At 41.2% G+C, this 22,851-nt stretch overlaps 1 protein-coding gene across 1 annotated transcript; it reads right to left on the bottom strand.

The window, feature by feature from the left end:
* Positions 1-10,839: 10,839 nt before the first annotated feature.
* Positions 10,840-18,309, bottom strand: ZSCAN10 (zinc finger and SCAN domain containing 10). The gene is made up of 3 exons (XM_044677813.1): positions 17,905-18,309; positions 15,651-15,816; positions 10,840-12,443 (listed from the first exon to the last, which is right to left on the bottom strand). The coding sequence occupies exons 1-3, from the start codon at positions 18,307-18,309 to the stop codon at positions 10,840-10,842; spliced, it is 2,175 nt and encodes a 724-aa protein (XP_044533748.1).
* Between the last annotated feature and the right edge of the window lie 4,542 nt (positions 18,310-22,851).

The following is a 22,851-nucleotide window of genomic DNA, read 5'->3' on the forward strand; positions in this document are numbered from 1 at the left end:
GTGTGTGTGTGTGTGTGTGTGTGTGTGTGTGTGTGTGTGTGTGTGTGTGTTTTGGGGGGACAGTGGGAGGGAACCAGCATTTATTAAGGGACTACAATGTGCCAGGCCCTGTGCCAAACATTTCAGTAATACTCTCTGATGTTGTCGTCACACAAACTCTGGGAACCAGTTGCTATTATTTTCCTCACTTGGCAGTTGAAGAAACTGAGGCAAACAGAGGCTGAATGACTTGCTCAGAGTTACATGCCTGACCTGTGCTGGAGGCCAATTGGGAACTCAGATCTTCCTTCCTCCAGGCCCAGGACTCTCCCAACAGGCCATCAAGCTGCCCTTCTCACAATGATAACTTCTGCCTCTTCCTTGTCATAAACTGAGGAAGAGTTTTCCCTCCCTCCATACTCTGCTCCCAGGGAGACTTTGGAAGAGGTCTGGAAGAGGTGAGAGGACAGGCAGAGGAACCTCCTGGAGAGTGGGCTCAAGATGAGACTAGAGAAGGGTGGCCACCCACAGGCCCCCTGAACACAGGTAGCGCCTTTGCTCAGAGGGCAACTTGAAAGCCAGGCACACTGAAGCAGCTATAAGGAACTACACACACTTGGGCAGAGCCATCAGGAGTCCTGGGTATGGTAAGCTGAAACAAGAATATCTTGGGTAGATCTAGCATCTGGGGAATTCCAAAAGACTTGGGAGCCAACTGGGGTCAGTTGATATTCTGGGTATAGACAACCTTTAATCACCTACCATGGGATTTAAGCAGTGTGATATGAGTTTTTTTAATTTTATTTTTATTGTGTATGTGATATGTCTTCTGTGATAGCTGGAAATGTGTATTGCATGAAAGCCCTGGCAGAGCCTATATCAAACTATTTCCTGTCTCAGGGAAAGAGAGGGAGAGATTCTGAATGATCAAATGTCAGAGAACAATGGTCAGGAATTGTTTCTACACCTGGTCCAAAGAAATAAAAGGGGAAAAGTTTTTTTTTAAGTACCATTGTGAGAATTTTTCTGAACAATGTAAGAAATCTTTCTTTTCCAGCACTGTTTTCTGAATTGTTCAGATGTCTGGAGTCCTTCAAAGATCTTGTACTTTCTGATATTGTGTCTTGTTTTTTCTTACTTCATTGAGTTAGTTCACACAAGCAGGATGCTCTGGAATTTCTTTGGTCATTTCTTATGGCATAATTCCATTCCACTGCATTTTTTAAATTTATTTATCTCTTTCTTTCTTTCTAACCCTTTCCTTCTGTCTTAGTGTCAATTCTGACTAGCAAAGTCAAGGCAGTTGGGATTAAGTGACTTGCCCAGGGTCACACAGCCAGAAAATGTCTGCAGTCAGATTTGAAGTGAGATCCTTTTGATTCACACACACATACACACACAATTCATCTTATTAGACCTTTTTGCCTCTCCATTGTGTAACCTATCTTCCCCTCCATTGCATTTATAGACTATAGTCATCCAAGGTATCATCCAATTGTTCAGGAGATACCCTCTTAGATTCTAGTTCTTTTTTCCCTCATCCTTTCTGAGGCCCTCTTCACACCCTCAGAATCAGGATGCTAATTTTGCAGGTGATTAGAATTATTCATTTTCTTCACATCTCTTCCCATTCTCCATCCTTGCTTGTTTCGCTATTAAGTATGATCAGTTTCTTTTGGGGGGGACAGGGGGATATCTGCTTTTTTATTGTTCATTTTTTGTAAGTGAATAATTTTATAAACCCAAATAGATAATTGAAAAATTATAGGCTTTCTCTTTTCTAAATTAAATTAAATTATTATTATTATTATTATTTACCAATTATATGTAATAACAAATTTCCACACAGGTTTTCCTAAGTTATATGATCAAATTTATCTCCTTCTCTTCCCCTCCTTCCCTGGGCTGGCAGGCAACTGGATCTGAGTAATACATGCATTATCATGCAAAACACATTTTCATATTGTTCATTTTTGTGAGTGAGTGATCGTATAAAACCAAACCGCCAAACATATATTCAGGTAAATAAGTGAAAAATCGCATGCTTCCACCTGCATTCTGACTCCCACAGTTCTTTCTCTGAAGGTGGACAGCATTCTTTGTCATAAGTGCCTCAAAATTGTCCTGGATCTTTGTATGGTGGATAATAGTGAAATCTATCACAGTTGAGAACCATTTCTACACTAAAAAGTATATCCTCTTCCCCCATCCCCTCTGATGATTAGAAATAATAGAGATTCTTTTTTCCTTGTTTCTACGCTAGGATCTTGCTTTGACCTTCCTGATTTTTCCCCTTCTTTAATGCCTCACAACAGAACCACAACATCCCCAGGACCTATTTTTCTTATTTAAGACTCTCAATAGTCTTCAAACACATTTTAAAGGGACACGTTTTTTTCTTCTCTTTTTAAAATCATCATCAAACATCCTTTTCATGTTCTTCAAATATATTTAGTTTTTATTTTTGTTAAACACTTTCTCTCTTAGTAATAACAATTGTAAGACAGAGCAAGGATTAGATAAATGGGATTAAGTGACTTGCCCAGGGTCACAGAGCTAGGAAGTATCTAGGTCAGATTTGAACTCGGGTTCCTCTTACCCTGACCAGGAGTGGTGGTGTACCACTGTGCCACCTAGCTACCCCCTACCTTTCTAGGTTTCTTTAGATTCTTTTGATTGTGTTTCCAAGCTTATTTTTTTCTTCTTCTCTAGGCTTTTCAATGGATGTGCTTGAAAGAACTCTTTAAAGATCCCTTCCAGCTCTGACATTCTCAGATTGTGTGATTTGCTTTTTTTTTTTGAATTTGAGAACTGCTTTCCTTAGCCTTTCTTTTGGGGACTTATTCTGGAGTTGTTGGAGGGGTGTACCTGTTGGAATACATCATGAACTTGCAATGATCTGTAAGAGATCTCAAAGAAAGGAAGAGGAGCCATAGGATTTAGATCTTTCTATCTCTCTCTTTCTCTCTCTCTCTTTCAATCTCTCTCTTTTTCTCTCTCAATCTCTCTCTCTGTCTCTCTCTCTCTCTTTCTCTTTCTGTTAAAAGATTGAATGTAGAAACTATCAACAGCAAGACTGGCTTTGGTACATTGAAAAATAAAACAATATCTTTTAAAATGGGATAATAATTGGGGAATATGTGTAAAACAATCTGGTAATCACAAAGGGCCAATATTACTTAATCAAGAAGGGGTCAAATCAAACTAAACTCCTTTCTTCTTTTGACAGTTACTGAACTTTTTGGTTAAGAAAGGGCCACAGATGTAACTTCCCAGACTTCCTTATCCATTGCTCTGGCAGGAGAAAGGAGGCTGAAAGGCTAAACTTGCTTTATCCTTTCATTTTCCTGTTAGTAAGAAATCATGTGATTTATAGTCATTGCATGGCCTAGTTCAGAGGCAATTAGAATAATTCACCAAATAACTGGCCAGGGGACAAGGGAAGGTAAGTGCCCTCTTTACCGACTATGAATTGTGACCTGTGCCCTCCTGTGGAGAACAGAACTCAGTATGCAATTACATGCAAGGAGAGATGATACAACTTCATCTAGCAGAAATACATTTGGTAAACTGAAGATCAATTCTATTATCTGGGTGCCATACTCCCTCAGATTCATGCCATGTCCCTGGAAAGTCAAGCATGGCTATGCTAAATAAGTATCCTCCTCCTCCATCAACCTATGTATATCAGATATCTATTTATAGAGGAGGAAACCAAGGCTAAGGAAGGGAAATGACTTGTTCAAGGCCATAAAGTAATGGGTGTCATAATCAAACTCTGGGAGTTGAGAGTCCCACCTTGATTGACAGGTGAAGACAGTTGGAGACACCAGAATGTTCCCAGAGGCTGTGAGGACAAGAGGAAAGGCAGTTGACCAGAAAGGGTATAATAATTGGGAGGGGGCAGCTGGATAGTTCAGTGGATTGAGAGCCAGGCCTAGAGACGGGAGGTCCTAGGTTCAAATCTGGCCTCAGACACTTTCCAGCTGTGTGACCCTGGGCAAGTCACCTGACCCCCATTGCCTGCCCTTACCACTCTTCTGCCTTGGAGGCAATACACAGTATTGTCTCCAAGATGGAAGGTAAGGGTTAAAAAAAAAAAAAGAACTTTATAAACTTAAGGATCTCATAGAGCTATTATAAATAAGACAGACTTGGGGGAGCTTTGTGGAAAGTATTGACTCCAAGACGGAAGGTAAGGGTTTAAAAAAAAAAAAAACTTTTGATAGGGTTCATGTCTAAATTTTCTCAGGTATGGGTATCAGGAATGAGAACGTTTATCCCTCACCCAGTACAGAAAATTCATAAGTTGCAAAGGATGCAAGGAGCTCCCTAATAAACACACAGAAATGGAAAGTGTTCAAATGGCCCATTAGACATTCTGATGTCTCCTCAAAAAGTCAACAAACTTTGGAGGTGCCTTCTGAACAAATAATTTCCTTCACATCAAAAAGCATTGTTAGAATAATAACTGTAGCAGACTTGCCCAGGTCTAAATCTTTTGCTTTTCTCCCTTGCTTCTGCCTCCTTGACAAGGTTTTAGTCCTGCTACTCTTTTTGGGGAGGTCCTCTCATCCTCAAAGGAACACACGGTCAAGGAAATTTTCTGCCTCTAGTCACTTAAATTCTAGTCACCTCTTTCTGACTTAACAGTTATTACTAGGACAGAAAGTAAGGGTTTAAAAAAATAAAAGATTCTTCTAGGCTAAAGTCCACAGCCTATAATCTTATCAGGTTGATTAGAAGAACTCTTCCATGGTGATCTTCCCTAGTGAAAGAGAGAAGTAACTACAGGAGATATCTAGATAATAAATGTTCCTATTCACTCTTGCATCATGCCTCTGTGTAAAGATTGTGACATGTTTCCCAAACATCTCATCCATTTTCTAATTCTATCATAACCCTGGAACACTAGTGCCTTCTCTCTCTTTTATTTTTAAAAAATTTTTAAAATGAAAAAACAAAACCCTTACCTTCTGTCTTAGAATCAATACTGTGCATTGGTTCTATGGCAGAAGAGCAGTAAGGGCTTGGCAATGGGGGTTAAGTGACTTGCCCAGGGTCACACAGCTAGGAAATGCCTGAAGCCAGATTTCTATATTATTCGTTTTTGTAAGTGAATAATCTTATAAGACAAAAATAACCCAAAATATATACCCAAATAAACAAATGATAAATCATATGCTTTCATCTGCATTCTGACTCCAACATACAGTTTTCTCTGGAGGTAAATAGCATTCCTTCTAAGCCCCTCAGAATTGTCCTGGATCATTGTATAATTGTTAGTAGCAAAGTCTATCTCATTTGATCATTCCACAATATTGCTGTTACTGTGTACAGTTTTCCTGGTTCTGCTTATTTCACTCTGCATCAATTCATGTAGGTCTTTCCAACTCTTTCTGAAGTCATCCTGTTCATCATTCCTTATAGCCAATAGTATTCCATCACTATCATATACCACAATTTGTTCAGCTATTCCCCAATTGATGGACATCCCTTTAATTTCCAATTCTTTGTCACCACAAAAGTAGCAGCTATAAATACTTTTGTACAAATAGGTCCTTTCCCATTAAAAAAAATCTCTTTGGAGATCATAGGGAAAAAGACATGTACAAAAATATTTATAGCTGCACTCTTTGTGGTGGCCAAAAACTGGAAAAATGAGGGCATGCCCTTCAATTGGGGATTGGCTGAACAAATTGTGGCATATGCTGGTGATACTACTGTGTTCAAAGGTATAATAAACTGGAGGAATTCCATATGAACTGGAATGACCTCCAGGAATTGATGCAGAGTGAAAGGAGCAGAACCAGAAGAACCTTATACACCAGTGGTTCCCAAACTTTTTTGGCCCACCGCCCCCTTTCCAGAAAAAATATTGCTTGGCCCCCTGGAAATTAATTTTTTTAAATTTTAATAGTTATTAATAGGAAAGATAAATGTACCTGTGGCCATCATTGCCCCCCTGGATCACTGCAGCACCCATCAGGGGGTGGTGGCACCCACTTTGGGAATCACTGTTATACACAGAGACTGATACAATGTGGTATAATTGAATGTAATGGACTTCTCTACTAGCAGCAATGCAATGATCCAGGACAATTCTGAGGGACTTATGGAAAAGAACGCTACCCACATTCAGAGGAAGAACTACAGGAGTGGAAACACAGAAGAAAAACAACTGCTTGAACACATGGGTTGATGTGGACATGATTTGGGATGTAGACTCGAAACAACCACCTCAGTGCAACTATCAATAATATGGAAAAAGGTCTTGAGATGACACGTAAAAAACAGTGGAAATGAGTGTCACCTACTGGGGCGGAGGACAGGGGAAGGAGGGGAGTTGGAGGGGAGAGTAAGAACACGAATCATGTAACCATGGGAAAAATTTGTTTTAAATAAAAATTTAAAAAAAAAAAAAAAAGCTCTTTGGGCTACAGACCTAGTAGTGGTATTACTGAATCATCAAATGTATGCACTTTGGGCATAATTCCAAATTGTCCTGGAAGGGGCATTTCTAACCAAGCCAAATGCTCTAGTTTCCTCTATCCTATTTGAATGTCCTTTACTATTCTGTGAAGTGCTAAATGATTTTTATTTCCTTCAGATAACAAAGCTAAACATATAGGAATCTGACCTGTCCATTGTATCACCCTTCAGGCAGACAGGGTTTGGATAAATCAATCCTCAGATGTGTTTGGGGAATATGTATCTGTGAAGGGATATCTATGATTATGCTCTGCCGAGGCAAGGGAGAAGACTGAATGGTTAAACTGGATATGCCCTTTCATTTTCCTCCGATGAGAAGAAATCATGTGACTTGTAATTTTTTGACCCAGCTCAGAGGCAAGAATATAAACAATTGGAAGCATGCTCTGTAGTTGAAAATGTAACTTAGGAATCTTTAATTTGTAAATATAGCACAGCAATTTTGTAATCATACTAACTCAACTCCAAAATGCTAGAGCTTCAAAGGAATAAAGAACTGGAGGAATTCCATGTCAACTGGAATGACCTCCAGGAATTGATGCAGTGAAAGGAGCAGAACCAGGAGAACATTGTATACAGACTGATACACTGTGGTAAAATTGAATGTAATGCACTTCTCTACTAGCAGCAATGCAATGATCCAGAGCAAGGCTGAGGGACTTATGGAAAAGAATGCTATTCACATTGAGAAGAAGAACTATGGGAGTAGAAACACAGAAGAAAAACATCTGCTTGAACACATAGGGATGTTATAGGGGATGTAGATGCTAAATGATCACCCTATTCCATCAATAATATGGAAACAGCTCTTGATCAATGATACATGTAAAAACCAGTGGAATTGTGTGTCGGCTACAGGGAGGGTTTGGGGGAGAGGGAGGAGGGAAAGAACATGAATCATGTAACCATGGAAAAATATTCTAAAAAATTTTAATTAAAACTAAAAAATAAATAAAAACAAAATGCTGGAGCTTGATGTGATGCTAATAATGCATATTCCCCAGACCAATTATGTGCACAAGCTCCCCTTCAAGGTGACTGTGGGTAACACAGCATTGTTGTAGGAAATGAACTTTGGGAGCCATGATCTTGTTGAGTAGGGAGGCTGTGGATTTAAGAAATGTTGGAACTACCTACTACTATCGAGGTATCTCTTGGAATCATTTTGTCATGTTAAGATGATATACTTTATTAGATAACAAATGGTGACTGACGTTTAAAAAATAGTGACTTTAGTATATTACAATAAAAAAAGAATATAAACAATTGGGCAAGGGACAGATTTAAGTGTCTTCACAGGCTGTACCTATGAACCATGTCCTCTGAAGAACAACTCACAATACACAGTGTTTCATAAGACTTGCAAAGATATGTAGAAGGGACAACCTCATCTAATAGTTAAATTTAGTGAAATGGAAATACATTCTATCATCTTGGTGCCATATTGTCCTAGAGTTGATCCATGCTTTTATGTAGTCAAGCATGGTTGTGCTAAATAAATGTCATCTTTGACATTACCCGCAGGACATCACATGCCATTCTAAAAAGGAAAACAAATCCAAGAAAAGGGAAGCTATTTTCTTCAGGGTCACACAGTAAAATGGGGAGCCAGTATCAGAACCCAGATAACGTGGACTTGTTCCTGGTCTTTATCCAAGATCAGTTAATTCTCAGATATGTGAGGTTAGAAGACATGTATTTGTTAAGAGATATAAAAGATCATGGTCAAGTAGGGGAAAAGAAATCTGGATGGTCACACTGGGAACTAAAGCACTTTCATTTTCTTCCTGTTGAGAAGAAATCATGTAATTTGTAAGTACTTTTTAGCCTGCTCCATAGCCTGTTATATGTGACTAAGGATATGAAATATTGATTTGAGGCCATATAACTTGGAATGGCAGGGCCAATAAAAGGTTGGAGTGAGACATTTTTCCTAGAACAGCTTAGGAAGTCAGCAGGAGAGGTCTGTGATATGAGGCTGGGAGCTGGACTGGAGCACAGACTGCAAAAGCAACTTTGGGAGCAATCAGTCCAAAAATAGTAAGGGGACTGGACTAGACAACTTGTCAAGAGATTACAAGGGATCCTTTGCTGGCATTGATGGGCAATTCTACTGCCCATATGCAGGTCTACATTAGCATTTCAGGACAAGTCCTTGTGGTTGGTCATATTCATATTCAAAACCCCTCACTCCTTTAATTTGGGGAAGCTGTGTAATTTTACTCAATCTTTTTTCTTCCAGTAATGTTTTACTGTATTTCTTCTAGTAATACGCAGAAACAATTTTAACATGTTTTCAGACATTTTTCAACCAAAACACTATCCCTCACTCCCTCTTCTCACTCCTCCCAGAGACGGTAAGCAATCTGATGAGTTATAACATGTGATATCATGCAATATATATTTTTACATTCAACATATTGTAAATATGACCCCACACATACAAGAAAAATCAATGAAAGAAATAAAGCGAAAAATGGTATGCTTAGGGTCTGTATTCAGACTCCATCAGTTCTTTCTCTGGAGGTGGAAAGCATTTTTCATCATGAGTCCTTTGGAATTGTCTTGGATCATTGTATTCTTGAAAAAATAGCATTCATGGTTGACCATTGTAACAATACTGCTGTTTGTTTTCAGTGCTCTCCTGGTTCATTTTGTTCCAGTTCATGTAAATCTGGTTTTCTTCTGAACTCATCCCATTTGTCATTTTTTATAGTACAATAGTATTCCATTATAATATATCACAATTTGTTCAGCCATTCCCCAATTGATAGTCACCTCCATGGTTTCCAATTCCAATTTGCCATCAAAACAAGAGTTGCTATAAGTATTTTTGTACAAATAGGTCCCTATCCCATTTTTTGGTCTCTCTGGGATTCAGACCTAGTAGTGATATTGCAAAATCAAAAGGTATGCAGTTTTCTAGCCTTTTAGGCATTGTTCCAAATTGCTGAAGGAGATGATAAATTATTAATGAAACAAGGGAGAGGCAGTATCCATCCTCTAGTTAATTCCTATCCTTTCTTTGAGAGCCAGCTCAAATGCCCCTTTCTCTGGAATGCCTTTCCTGTTTCTAAGTTGAGCAAGATCTTTCTTAGGCCTTGAATTGCATTTCCTATGCCCTAATCTTGTTCTACTTTGAATTATACTGGCATGGGAGTCATATTCCTGTATTAGACACAACTTCATAATAGAAATCATCTTTCCTTCTTAAAAAAAATCCATACCTTTAGTTTTAGAATACAGAATATCAGTTCCAAAACAGAAGACTGGTAAGGGGGTAGGCAATTGAGGTTAGGTCACTTGCCAAGGGTCACACATCTGAGGTCAGGTTTGAACCCAGGATTTCCCATCTCTACCTAGCTGCTCCAGAAACAATCGCTCTTGCTGTTGTTCTCCATTGCCAAGCAGAGATATATTTAATAAATAGCTGTTGAGGGAAACCTCTCCAAAAGGGTCCATAGGAAGCTACAGTTGGAAATTTAGCTAGACGAGGATCTTAGACAACATGGAGAGATACTGAAGATATCTGTTTGATTTTGATACCTAGTATCGATTCCAAGATGGAAGGTATGTATTTTTAAAAATGCTGAATTTATTATATATATTTTAAAAGTCATATGTAAGGACTCCTTTTTTGGTTCTACTTTGTATGTAGAACCTTTTTTTTTGGGGGGGGGGTAAACATAAAAAACAAAATACAAACATCTTTATTTTAACTAAAGAAAAAAGCCAAACCTTGCCTACATGCATAAATGCTCAATGAATAGATCGCCTGAAAGATATCTGGGGGATATTTGCATTATCCAGGATAATTAGTCAAAGCAGAGTACAAGGGATTCATGGCATCATCAAGCTTTGTGTGATGTGCAGGATTTAAGTTTGACTGTTTTATAAGGCCTTTTCCACTAGACAGTAGAGTCCAGTTCTGGGAACCATTAATAACCAGGTTAGAGGAGCAGAGGAGTTTCTTAGGTATGAGACTTCTCTGCCAAGACCTTTGGCTCTGCAAAGGCAAGAAACACTCAGGATCATCCTTTCCCAGAAAGGAATTAGATATTTACTTATTCCCCTGGGTTGAAGAGGGAGTGAAAAGTATCTGTGAGATAACCAAGAGAGCATAAGTCCAAGACAACTTTCAAAAGACAATTAATTTGCTTTACTCATTTTGAAGGAGGCAGGCTAAAGAAAGTTAGGGAGGGATATGAGAATGGGGAGCTGGATGGATGTCAGATACGGTCCCTCTCCCTGTCTTGTTTTCAGGTAGCTGGTATCCCCGGCAGTATGCAAACCCAGCCAACATCCCTCTGGGTGACTCAGTACTGGGTGGGATTGGGGTCTTGGCCAAGTAAAGGTTTTAAGGGATGCCTAATATAGGGTCTCCTTGGCATGGGTCCTCAGGTGTCTCATCAGGTGAGAATTGCGGCTGAAGCTCCGTCCACACTGGCTACAGGTATAGGGCCTGGCACCGGTGTGGATGGCTTGATGCCTGAGCAGGTTACAGCCTCGGCTGAAGCTCTTGCCGCATTGCAGACACTGCTGGGGAGCCTCCTTGATGGGCCCCCCCAGTTCCCTAGCCTCTTTGCTTGCTTCTGGAACATCAGTCCCTGAGTGAGTCCCAAGATGGCGCTGCAGGTGGGCATTCCGGCGGAAGCTCCTTCCACAGGTGTGGCAGCGGTAGGGCCTCTCCCCAGTGTGAGTGCGCCGGTGCCGCACCAGGTTGGAGCTGTTGCGGAAGCAGCGGCCACACGTGTCACAGGGGTGAGGCTTCTCCCCGGTGTGGATGCGCTGGTGCCGCGCCAAGTGGGCACTCTGGCTGAAGCGTTCCCCACACTCATCACAGCGGCACGGACGTTCCCCGGTGTGGCTGCGCTGGTGGCGGCTCAGGTCCTGGCTCTGGCTGAAGCGCTTGTTGCACTGGCCGCAGTGATGGGGCCTCTCTCCGCCATGGATGAGCATGTGGCGCGCGAGGCCAGCCCGGCGCACAAAGTGCTTCCCGCACTCAGAACAGGCATAGGGCTTCTCACCGGTGTGCACGCGGCGATGACTGGTTAGCTGGGAGCTCTGGCTAAAGGCCCGCCCGCAGTCCTGGCAGGAGAAGGGCTTTTCCCCTGTGTGAACCCGCTGGTGGGCGGCCAGATGCTCACTCCTCTGGAAGGCTTTGCCACACTCATTGCACACATGAGGCTTCTGCTCACTGGGGCCCGGCTGCTCCTGGGAGCTGCTCGCCCCCGGAAGAAAGCTCTTCCCAAACTCGACACCTTGGAGGGGCTTTTCCTCGGCATGCAGACTCAGGTGGCGCTGGAAGTTGGCATGCCGCTGAAAACCCTGCCCGCAGACGGAACACAGGAAGGCTGGCTTGCTGTCCTCCTCTGTTTCTTTGGCATGGGCATGTAAATGTCGCAGGAGGCTGGACCGCCGCTGGAAACCCTGCCCACAGTCGGCACATACGAAGGACATCTCTGCAGAGTGGGTCTGCTGGTGTTTTCTCAGGTGACCACTCTGTCGGAAGCATTCCCCACACTCGGAACACTCGTAGGGACGCTCATCTGTGTGTGTCCTCAGATGCAGTTTGAGGATGGAGCCACGGCCAAAGTTTTTCTTACAACATGGACATTGGTAGGGCTTGAGGGAATCATGGGCTCTTCTATGTGCCTGGAGGCATGACACCTGGGGGAGGCTTATTCCACACTTGGGGAATGTCTTCTGTGTCTCCTGGGATTCAGGCTCAGGCTTCTCTTGGACATCACAGACTTTTATTTCCCAAACTTCACTTTTACTAGATGGGGATATTCCAATACTGCCTGAAGCAGTCGGGCCCCACTGACTTTCAGTCCCACACCGAGTTTCTTGTGCATCCTCTTTTTTGGGCACAAGGGAAATATCCTTGCCCACATTTCCTAGAACTGTTGCAGGTTTCCCCAAACTTCCTTGCTTTATTTTTTCCCTATTCTGTGTCCCAACTCCAAACCCTGAGGGGAAGAACAGAAACACATATAAGCAACAGGTCTGGCAGAAAGGAATATTTGATGACAATGACCTGGAAGAAGGCAGAAAGCCACAATGCAAAAAGTGGGAAACAAAGCAGCAAGATAACCAAATATTGTACTTCAGGGGTAGGGTTGTGCTCCAATATTCCCTCAGGGAGGGGAAGGGGTAAGGGAGCAAATGATACTAAGGGCAAAACACCATTTGGAAGGTTGGATCAGTATATTTGACTTTACCAATATGTACAGAAACTCCTTCCACCAATTCTGTAACTTAAAAGAGTGTCTATGACAGTGAGAGGTGGTGACTTGCTCCAATGTGACATGACAAAGGGGTCAGTGGCAGAGATACTACTTAAGCTCATGTCTTTCTTCTAGCTCCAAATAGTGCTTTCTCTTAGAAAAACAAACAGAACAACTTCCACTTACTAGAGACTCCACACTTTTTGTTTTGAGTTATCATAAAGTTTTGGAGCTACCGGAGATAAAATCTAATTATTAACTTCTCATTTTTCAGAAGGAAAATAAGGCCCAGGCCATGTTCTACCAATAAGCCCACAGCATTCCAAAAGTAGAAGGAAAATAGGTTGCCCCCTTCTTTTGCAATTTTTTTTTTTTAATTTCAAAAGGTTCAAACAACCTGAAACCTCCTGTGCTAGAATGTTCTGTTTATGGCCATTTGCATTGATTAGACTGATTAGGTATAAATAAATTCCTCATATGAATGAAAATAGCTAGCACACATAGGGCCAAACCCCTTTTCCCTACAATTTCCTTGTTCCTTTCTAGAGTCTTTTGGGATAGTGGTGCCTTAGCTAGTTCCCTTGGATCTCTTCCTAGTGCACTTGAGATCTTCTCATTTTTTTCTGAGCAATGGGAGCATCAAAAAAGAGAAAACTTTCCCTGAGTCAAAGGAAAAGGAACATCATGCAAAAGAGATATAAAGCCTCAACTACTAAACTTTTGCAGTTTTTTCCATGTCTGCAAAACTTATTAGGTCTTTATTTTTAAAGCCTATATACTTAAAATACTGACTCTCATTGTCCCCATCCCAGTTATGCTGAAGTCTCAAGGGAGATCATTTATAGTAGCAATACACACACACACACACACACACACACACACAATTTTAGCAGTATTTGTAGTTGGATAATTGGGTTAGATCACCAGTTTACAAAAGGCATTCTCTTTCTGCTGCTGACTTCTCATATCTCTGGGATAGGTGTGGTACTGTGGGTACTACAGGGGCAACAGAAGAGCTATGAGCAAGCAAGTGGGGGGTGCCCACTGCCTTAAAGGTCTGGTGTATATGGGAAGGTAAATGATACAATGGAGATCCTAGCCAGGAGTTGGGAGCACCTGGGTTCAACTCTGACTCAGGCACTTCCTAGTTTTGTGACACTAGCTTAGCTCTTGCTTTTCTGTCTTAAGAGTTGTTGCTAGATGTAAAATAAGGGTTTAAAAAATAGAAGAAAAATAAGAGATAGTGTGTAGGCCGGTAATGGCAAACCTATGACACCTGTGTCAGCACTGACATGCAGCCGCATACAGAAGTATGGGGCCGCATGCCAAGGATGAAACATTTGCTGTAGTGTGGTGTAGATACTCTGTGCACTATAGATGACAATTCTGCCTATATTAATTTACCTATTTTGGTTTATTAAACTATTACAATTATACATTTTTGTTATTTAAACCATAAATATCACAAAATTATGTTTTTTTCCTCAAAGTGACACACCACCCAATTTATGCTCAGTTTTTTGGCGAATTCTGACACACCAAGCTCAAAAGGTTGCCCATCACTTGGTGTAGGCTGTTATAGTGCAAGGAAAACCCAATAGAAAGCAGTCTAAAGAAAGTGTTTTCCTTTGGATTTCCACCCTAAATTAAGTACATAAAAATACCCCAAAAATTAAGTACACAAAGAAATGGTGAATTGAATTATAAATTTTCTGTTTCCTCTTGGAATGCTTATTTAAAGTGGGCATAAATTGTTAGAAAAGTCATATTAGAGGGAACTGCAGAAGTCTAGCTATGTTCAAGCCTTGTGCAAGTGAGGATATGTTAGGCTCTGAGGAGGTCAGGGGCCTCTCTAGTAGAGGCATGTACAAAGGTTCTTGAATGTTGAGGGGCTTGCCTCCCCCCTTCATCCCACCGATATGGGGCCCAATTGAAAGGTTCTAGTCCCAAGGATGAAAGAATCTTACCTATAGGGGGTGCAGGCCAAACCTTCTCCACTACAACATCCTCAAATGTCAGAGATTCCTTGAAGCCCCAAGGAAGAGAAAGAGACAAAGATAAAGAAATAATTACAGTTTGGATGGGTAGAACAGAAGGGGGACTGGAAGCGTTAGGAACAAAGTGTATCTTGTAGAGTTGGGAGAGATTCATTAGAAAAATTCACTGGCAGCAATTGTTGAGAGCAGGATGTCACACACTCTGCCCATACCAGATTGAAATATAAGTGGAAAATATTTAACAACAAAAAAAATACAATAAAGCATAGATAATGGTAACATGTGGTTTTCCAGGTCAAAAGTACATGCAGGCATCACTTTCCATTTGATATACACCAGTGGTTTAAAGGATTATGGTTCTTCTTGAATTCCCAATGTTAATTTTGGGGGAAACTGGTCTGTTGTCCCTTGTCCCACTGTCTCCCTTCCCTTTCCCCTTCCTGGACATGGGAATACAACAGGATAGCCACTCTGTAATCTTAAGAGGGACAACCAAAGTCCCCAGCTCACCAGCACAGTTGCTAACTCCAGGTCTCTGGATCTTTCCTCCTGGGAAGAGGAAGGGCCTTGAGGAACAGCTGAGCCTGAGGGAGGAGAAAGGTACTGTAAAAGGATCCAGAATTTTACCCTGCAACTGCCCTGCTCACTCCTCCAGACTAAATGGTTCCCAGGCCATATGTGAAATAGAGGGAGGCAGGGATAAGAATAGAGCTTCTCTACAAACCAGAGCTGAGTCCAAGGGTGCTGATTCCACCTAGGAACTTGGCTATTATGGCTGTAGCCAGTTTCACTTCAATGAATTACACTCACTTTTTTTTGTGATAGTGGATCTGTCTGTCCCAAAAGTTGTTAACTAACCACTTCCATTTTCCACTCCCTTTCCCTGCCATGTTTGGGCCTTCCCCAGAGAAGTCCAACCTCATACCTATTCCTTGACAGAGATGGAATTCACCTTGTGGGCCAGGAGTTAGCTGTTGCTTGGACCTAGCCAGAAGACTCCACTTCCCCTCCTTTGAAGGCTTGGCTGGTTCTGGCTGGAGTTTCTGGGGCTCCTGTGCAGGGATCAGGGATGATGACTTCTCTGAGGGCACTATCCATCTGGGTGTATGGCCAAAGACCTGGGAACAGCCCATAAGGATGGGCCCCTGGGGGGGGGGAAATTCATTCCTCAGATAGTCAGAACTCTAATCCCCTTAAAATAAAGCCACTTCTAGAAAGATATGAATAGAAGGAACAAATATTTCATTGAATTTCTAAGGTCAGCAAGGAACAGAGCAAGGATTAGAGGGAGGAGAAAAGTTGGAAGAGATTATTAACATTGTATCATCAATCACTGAAGACAAAACCAGAACAAACTGGCTGCCATCATTACTGCAAGAATAAAAATCATACAAGTATTTCAGTGGCTTTGCTCAATGAATCAAGATCAAACTACTTAGGATAATATTCAAAGGCCTCTATAATCTGACTCTTAACTTCTCTTTCTTGCCTTCTCTCACACTATTTCTTCATGACCTGGACCCCTGTCAATTTCTACTTTCCTACCTGATGCCAGGAATGTCCTTTTAATTGTCATCCTCTGTTCTTTGAAGCTCTACTCATCCTTATACCCAGCTCTTATGCTAACTCCATCATAAATTTTTCTTGGATCCTTCTAATTGAAAATGATGACCTAACACTTCATAAGACCTGTAATTTTGTTAGTGTGGGAAGCTCCTAAGAAGGAATTTCCTCTATGTTGTGTGAAGATGCAAAGCATGGAATCCCTGCAAAGGTACAGGGATAGGCTCACCCAGAATTCTAGGGAATTTTGCATCTTCACACAACATCTGCTAATGAAGATTGGCACCTTTTCTGAAGCTTTAGTTTCCTGGGGCACTCACTAATGACCGGACCAAATAGACACAGTCGGTATGTGTCAGAGGTGAGACATCCTACATTTTCCAAACTCCCAAACTGTCTCTTACACTACTCCACATTCTAATCTGTGTTATTTGTGTAACCATTTTATATAACCCTCTTGGATTGTATATTTCTAGAAGGATTTTGACTTATTTAGCTTTGTGTGTCTCCTTTAGGATATAACACAGTGCTGAATCATGTACTTTCAGATCATTAAATGAATCAGAAACTAGAATAAATGAAAGAAGGTCTTTTCCCTACTTTCTCAATCCCAGCTGGTGATTCCAATGGTATGGGAAATTTCCATGTGAGGAAATTCCCTCTACTATGAGGCACACACCTACAGCAGAAGAGCCACTATCTTTCACCAATCAATTGTTCCAAGTAAAACGAGTCTATTCCTTTTTTCATGTATCAGTCTTTCGAATACCGGGGGCACAGTTTTCTCTCTCTGAAGTCCCCTGATTTTTCTCTTTTCTGGCTAAACTCAAAACTCTTCATGCCATGCTCACATGTTTCCTCCACAACCCAATTGACCCCTGGACATATGTTCTACTTTCAGCCAATCTTTCCTTCAAGATCAATAAAGCGGGCACTGGGGAGACAAAATTTGGATAAGGCAGGTTTCCTGCCTCAATTAACTTATAGCCTATTAAATGTGAATGTCATGCCTACAATATGGCTCCCCAATATTTTGGAGGAAGTCTGGCTAAGGAAGAGTTTGGAGGCACCACCGCCTCTCTGGCTATGGACAATGCAAGATCACATTCACTTTCTGGATGTTCCCCACTTTATATTGGAGAGTCATTCCATTGCGTCTAGTAAATCTCTTGGGTCTTTAAATTGATGTCTAGTTATATAACTCTCCTATCCCAGATTTGTACAATAGCTGTTTCTAAATCCAAACAAAAGGCCTTTTTTTTCACTCTCCCCCTCCCCACCATTAAATATCTTAATAGGTGGGACCCATTTTTTCTAGCCTGAGGGGAAGGTTCTGGATGGTTCACTACTTTTTCTACTTGGGCAGCTAGGTGGCGTAGCAAATAGAATGCTGAACCTGAAGTCAGGAAGATTCAACTACCTGATGTCCCCAAACACTATCCTGGGACTCTGAGCAAGTCATTAGACCTTGTTTGCCTCAGTTTCCTCAAATCTGTGAAACTAGCTAGAGAAGGAAATGGCAAACCACTCCAGGATCTTTCCCAAGAAAACCCCATATGGATCCCCGAGGAGTCAAACACAACTTAATGACAACGCTACCTAAACTTAAGCTTTATCACACCAAACTAGACTTTCCTTCTTACCGTTGGCCTTGCTTTGCTGGGCTCTCTCTGCAAATCCTCCATAAGAGTCACCACTTCATCACCATTCTTGGGATGCTTCCCCCGTATCCAGGCCTGAATGTCTCCAGGTAGGACAATGAGGAACTGCTCAAGCACTAGAAGCTCCAGGATCTGTTTTTTGGTGTGAGCCTCTGGTCTAAGCCACTGGCAGCAAAGTTCACGGAGTCTGCTAAGTGCTTCCTTTGGGCCAGCGGCCTCCTGGTAGCAGAAGTGCCTGAACCGCTGCCTGCAGGCCTCATGTCTGGGCAGACCTCCTTCATGGATGGATTCCTGTTCCCAGGAAAACTCTTCAAGTTTTACTGTTGGTAGTTCTTGCTTCAGAGGAGTCTGGGTCGGGGTAGCAGCCAGACTTAGTCTTGAAGACATCATTCTTTGGGTACCCAATACGCAGTTCGCAATCTACAGTCTCTTCTCCGCACTTTTACTGGATATCTGGAGGGGGGAAAAAGTTTCTACCTGGCCTTGTGGCTAAGAAGACAGCCTACTCCAGTCAGGAAAAAATGCAGAAGGAAGATTAGGAGAAAAATCTCCCTCAGCCAGGAGGCTTCTGGGTAATCTACTTTAAATGACTGTTTAAATATGCTAACAGAGTAATTGTTAAGAGTTAATGGGTAGAGGTTATCACAATGGTTAGCCTGGAGGAATTGGGGCTTTTTATAAAAAACTGGATTCAGGTTGCAACCAAGAAGAGTTTGTCAATTGATAAGTAGCTGGAAACCGGAGTCTTGGATAGACCGATTCTGCCCAGCCAAACCTGGTCAAGTCTGGCTATCGATCCATGTGATAAAAACTGGAGAATCAGAATTACAAAACTGAAATTCAGTTCAACTTAACAAAGATTTATAAAGCAACTACTATAAGCAAGGCTCTGGGGAGAGACTTTAGAGATGGTTCTAGAGGAACTGCTCAAGGCAGCTTGTAAGTAGGGCATAAGACTTCAGAAACCAGGAAGAACAAAATTCCCCGGCGCTAGGTGGTGAAATGAGTAGAGTACTGGACCTGGAGAAATAGAAGAGCCAAGTTCAAAACCAGCCTCAGGTACTTATAGCTGTGTGATCCTGGGTAAGTCACTTAACTGCTTTCTGCTTCAGTTTCCTCATTCCTGTAAAATGGGGATAATAATACCATTTATATCCCATTGTTGTGAGGATCAAATGAGATATTTTAAAATAGCCATGCAAATGCGAAGTTAGTATTATGATTAAATCACCCAAGGTCACAAAGCTGGTTTGTGGAAAGATTGGGACTAGAACCCAAGTTCCCAGGCTTCCTGGTCAATGACTTTCCATTATACCATTCTGCCTTACTTACCAGCAATTTGATGAGAGGAACTCAGGAAAAGTAAATTCCTAACCCTGAGTAAAAGTGAAATTAAGAGGGGAATATATAATTCTAAGGGAACTGAATTGAAAAGGCTTTGGGTGAATACAATCTGGGTAGGGTGGGCAGAAGTGCCCACTTTTTAGAATCCTTAGTTTCTTTCAAAGCTTTTATATGAAGACTTTCTTGATTCTTCAATACCCTCCTCCCCTAAATTACTTAATATTTGAGAAGATGATCCTAGATTAGAAGAGCAGGGCTTTTGACATTTTTTATCACTGTATTACCCTGTGATTGTTTTTGGAGTTTTTAAAAAATTCGGTTCAACCAACATTTACAAAGCACCTATTATCTGAAGGCCTCCAGGAAGTTTATCTATTTTGAGTTTTAGATAACTAGCAGTTTTCCTTAAGGCCAAGCACTTTACATGTATTATCTCAATTTGTCCTTACTGTCTTCCCCCTAACCCTCCAATCTCCCAAACAAGGTATGGATGAAAGGCTCAGAAAGATTAAATGACTTCTGGTGTCAGAAATAGTATCCGAACTTCAGGTTAGTCTGATTTCAAGTCCAATTCTCTTATTTAGTATGCTGCCTCTAAAAGAAAGACATGTTATCTTTGTAGAGGGGGGAAGATTATCACTGTGGAATGTTGCATCCTTGTCCAGAACTGTTTATGTGTTGGTTTTGCTTTTTTTCCCCCCTTTGTTACATAGGAGGGCTCACTGGGGGAAAACAGATGGTTGGGAGATGAGCATATTTGAAAATAAGTGATATTAAAATAAAAGCCATCAATACAACTTAAAAAAAAAGATCACCAGGAAAAAAAAAAAGCATTGGAGATAAGGTGGCAGTCAGGATGTAAAAGAGAGCCTAAGTTTTGGGGTGTTTTCAGGGACCTGAGCATTTTATCACATTTGGTGCTTATATAAAATAGGTCATCTCTAGCTGATGATTACAGATCACCCTCTGGTGGCCAAGTGGTATCAAAACCACCTTCATCTCTACCTACCCCAACTCCAACACCAACTCTTTTCCATGCAGTCAGTGGTTTTTGCTTGTAGCCTAACTCATATCAAAATCCAGAGCCCTAGGTCATGATCTAGTTACTAGATATGTGAATTCTCCCAGCCTTTTTAAATTGAGTTGAATTGAACAGAACAATGAGGTTTTAATTGGCTGTCCCCCTGGAAGGGCTCATCTGTCTTCAAGTGTCAGTTAAAGTCAAATTTTCCCAGTCCTCCTTAATCTCAATGCCTTCCATCTAAGATTATCTCCAAATTTTCCTGTATGTATCTCATTTGCACAATTGTTTGGATATTGCCTCTCCCATTAGACTGTGAGTTCCTTGAAAGCTAGGGCTAATTTTTGCTTTCTTTGTCTTATCCTCAGCTCTTAGGAAATGCTCAGCACACAGTAGGTACTTAATAAATGTTAAGTGACTAACTGAATTAACTGTAAAGAGTTTTGGATTTGGAGTCAAGAGACTGGGTTCAAAATACTAATGGTTAATTATTACCACGTGTGTTGCTTTGAGCAAGTCACCTAATCTCTCAGGGACTCAGTTAAGGGCTTGAGTTAGAAGATGATCTTTAAATTCCCTTCCAAATCTAAAGCCTTATTATCTACCATTCTGAGCTTTGCTGCAGCAAGGCACAAAATAGTGTGTTGGGGGAGGCCACTGAAATAGTAGTGATGTTCTTCTTTTTTTTTTTTTTTTTTATAAAACCCTTACCTTCTGTCTTGGAGCCAATACTGTATATTGGCTCCAAGGCAGAAGAGTGGTAAGGGTGGGCAATGGGGGTCAAGTGACTTGCCCAGGGTCACACAGCTGGGAAGTGTCTGAGGCCAGATTTGAACCTAGGACCTCCCGTCTCTAGGCCTGGCTCTCAATCCACTGAGCTACCCAGCTGCCCCCAGTAGTGATGTTCTAATCACCTCTTGAAGTTAGTTGAGAGAAGGTTCTCTGTGCTGCTGTCTTTGCATGCTTCAAGTTCCTACCACAGTCATTTGATCCTTCTTATATAAAGATCACAGAGTGGGGCTGGCCTTTTACCAGCCAATTCTCTTCCCTCCACTCCCCCCACCTCCACTGCCAGCCTAATTCCAAAGCCCTGTATTTCCCAGCCTCTTCCAAAATTCCTGATAAATGTTAGTAAGCATCATCTGCCTCCTAGAAGACAAAGAGCAAGGGGATGGGAAGAGAGATGCATTATTTTAGTTAGAAAAGATGGCTGACAGTCTAACCTGGCAGAAAGTCATCCATGCATTTAGGACTTTGTAGAGGACAGATCCTCTGTATCTCCTAATTCTGTTCCAATGTAGTGGAAATAATACTGAACAATGTGATCAGAAGACCTGGATTTAAATCTAGATATGGTATTCCATGATTCCGTTTTTTTCCCATTTGCAAAATGGGAATAATATTACTCTTGTATTCTACCTCCCAGGGTTTTTATGAAGAAAATGTTTTGGAACCTGTGAAATGTTATTGAAACAGGGACTATTATTAGTGGTGCAGTAAAATGGGCATTGGAATGAGAGAACCAGATTCTCATTTTGGCTCTCCTACTAGTTAGCTATGATATGTGATATGACCATAGTTAACTACTTTTCTCTTCTATAAAATGAGGAGGTGAGGATGGGTTAGATCAGTTCAAATTACATTTTGGTTTAGTTTTCTTTATGGAAGCAGCAGGAAATCCAGTTTCAAATCTCTATACTCTGATATCTCCTAACTGGCTATGGGCTAATTGCCTTTCTGAGCCTCCGTTTCCCCAACTACAAATTGTTGTTGTTTATCAGTGACTCTTTGTGACTCCATTTCAGGTTTCTTGGCAGACACTGGAGTGGTTTGCCATTTCCTCCTTTAGCTCATTTTACAAATGAAGAAATTGAGGCAAACAGGTTAAATGACTGCCCAGGGTCACACAGCTACTTAGTGTTTGAGGTCACATTTGAACTTAGGAAGATGAATTTCTGACTCCAGACCCAGCACTCTATCCACTGTGACATCTAGTTTACCCCAGTATAAAATGAACATGATCTGTATGATCATTCCCTTGTGGCGTGGGGAAAAAAATAACACCCATATTAAGTGTGAGTTATAATTTACAGTTCTCAGCCATTAGCATGACTAATTCTTTTCTCTCCACAAAGTCTGTCTGAATATTTTCTGAATATATGTTCATGATGGTAAGATAGAGTCAGAAAGCCTTGACTTCATGATCTTGTGAAAGTCATTTAACTTCTGCCTGTTTTCGCAGTTGCAAAATAGGGATAATAATAGCACTTAACAGGGTTGTCGTAAGGATCAAATGAGAACATGTTAACTATTTTACAAACCTTAGAGAATGATATAAAAGTTAGCAGTTATTATTTGAACAAAGGAACACAGATAGCAATGGATTTGAGATGCCTGGACTAGTTCCCAGTTCTAAAACTCTACAATGCTGAGAAAATGCCTGGCACCATTGTGGCCTCCTCTAGGTCAGTCTTTCCAGAAGTTTAAAAGACATTTTCTACCCCACTACTCTGATATATAAGCCAAGGCATAATTTCCGGAGCATCACATGAAAAATGTTTCTG

Source organism: Gracilinanus agilis, chromosome 1 (assembly GCF_016433145.1).
Source record: "Gracilinanus agilis isolate LMUSP501 chromosome 1, AgileGrace, whole genome shotgun sequence".
Taxonomy (NCBI): domain Eukaryota; kingdom Metazoa; phylum Chordata; class Mammalia; order Didelphimorphia; family Didelphidae; genus Gracilinanus; species Gracilinanus agilis.

Excerpts from the sequence above, each read along its gene's own strand:
- ZSCAN10 (XM_044677813.1), bottom strand. The coding sequence starts at position 18,309 with ATGTCTTCAAGACTAAGTCTGGCTGCTACCCCGACCCAGACTCCTCTG. Across the intron at positions 15,817-17,904 it reads CCAGCAAAGCAAGGCCAACG|GTCTTTGGCCATACACCCAG; the intron begins GTAAGAAGGAAA and ends GGCTGTTCCCAG. Across the intron at positions 12,444-15,650 it reads GCTAACTCCTGGCCCACAAG|GGTTTGGAGTTGGGACACAG; the intron begins GTGAATTCCATC and ends TCTTCCCCTCAG.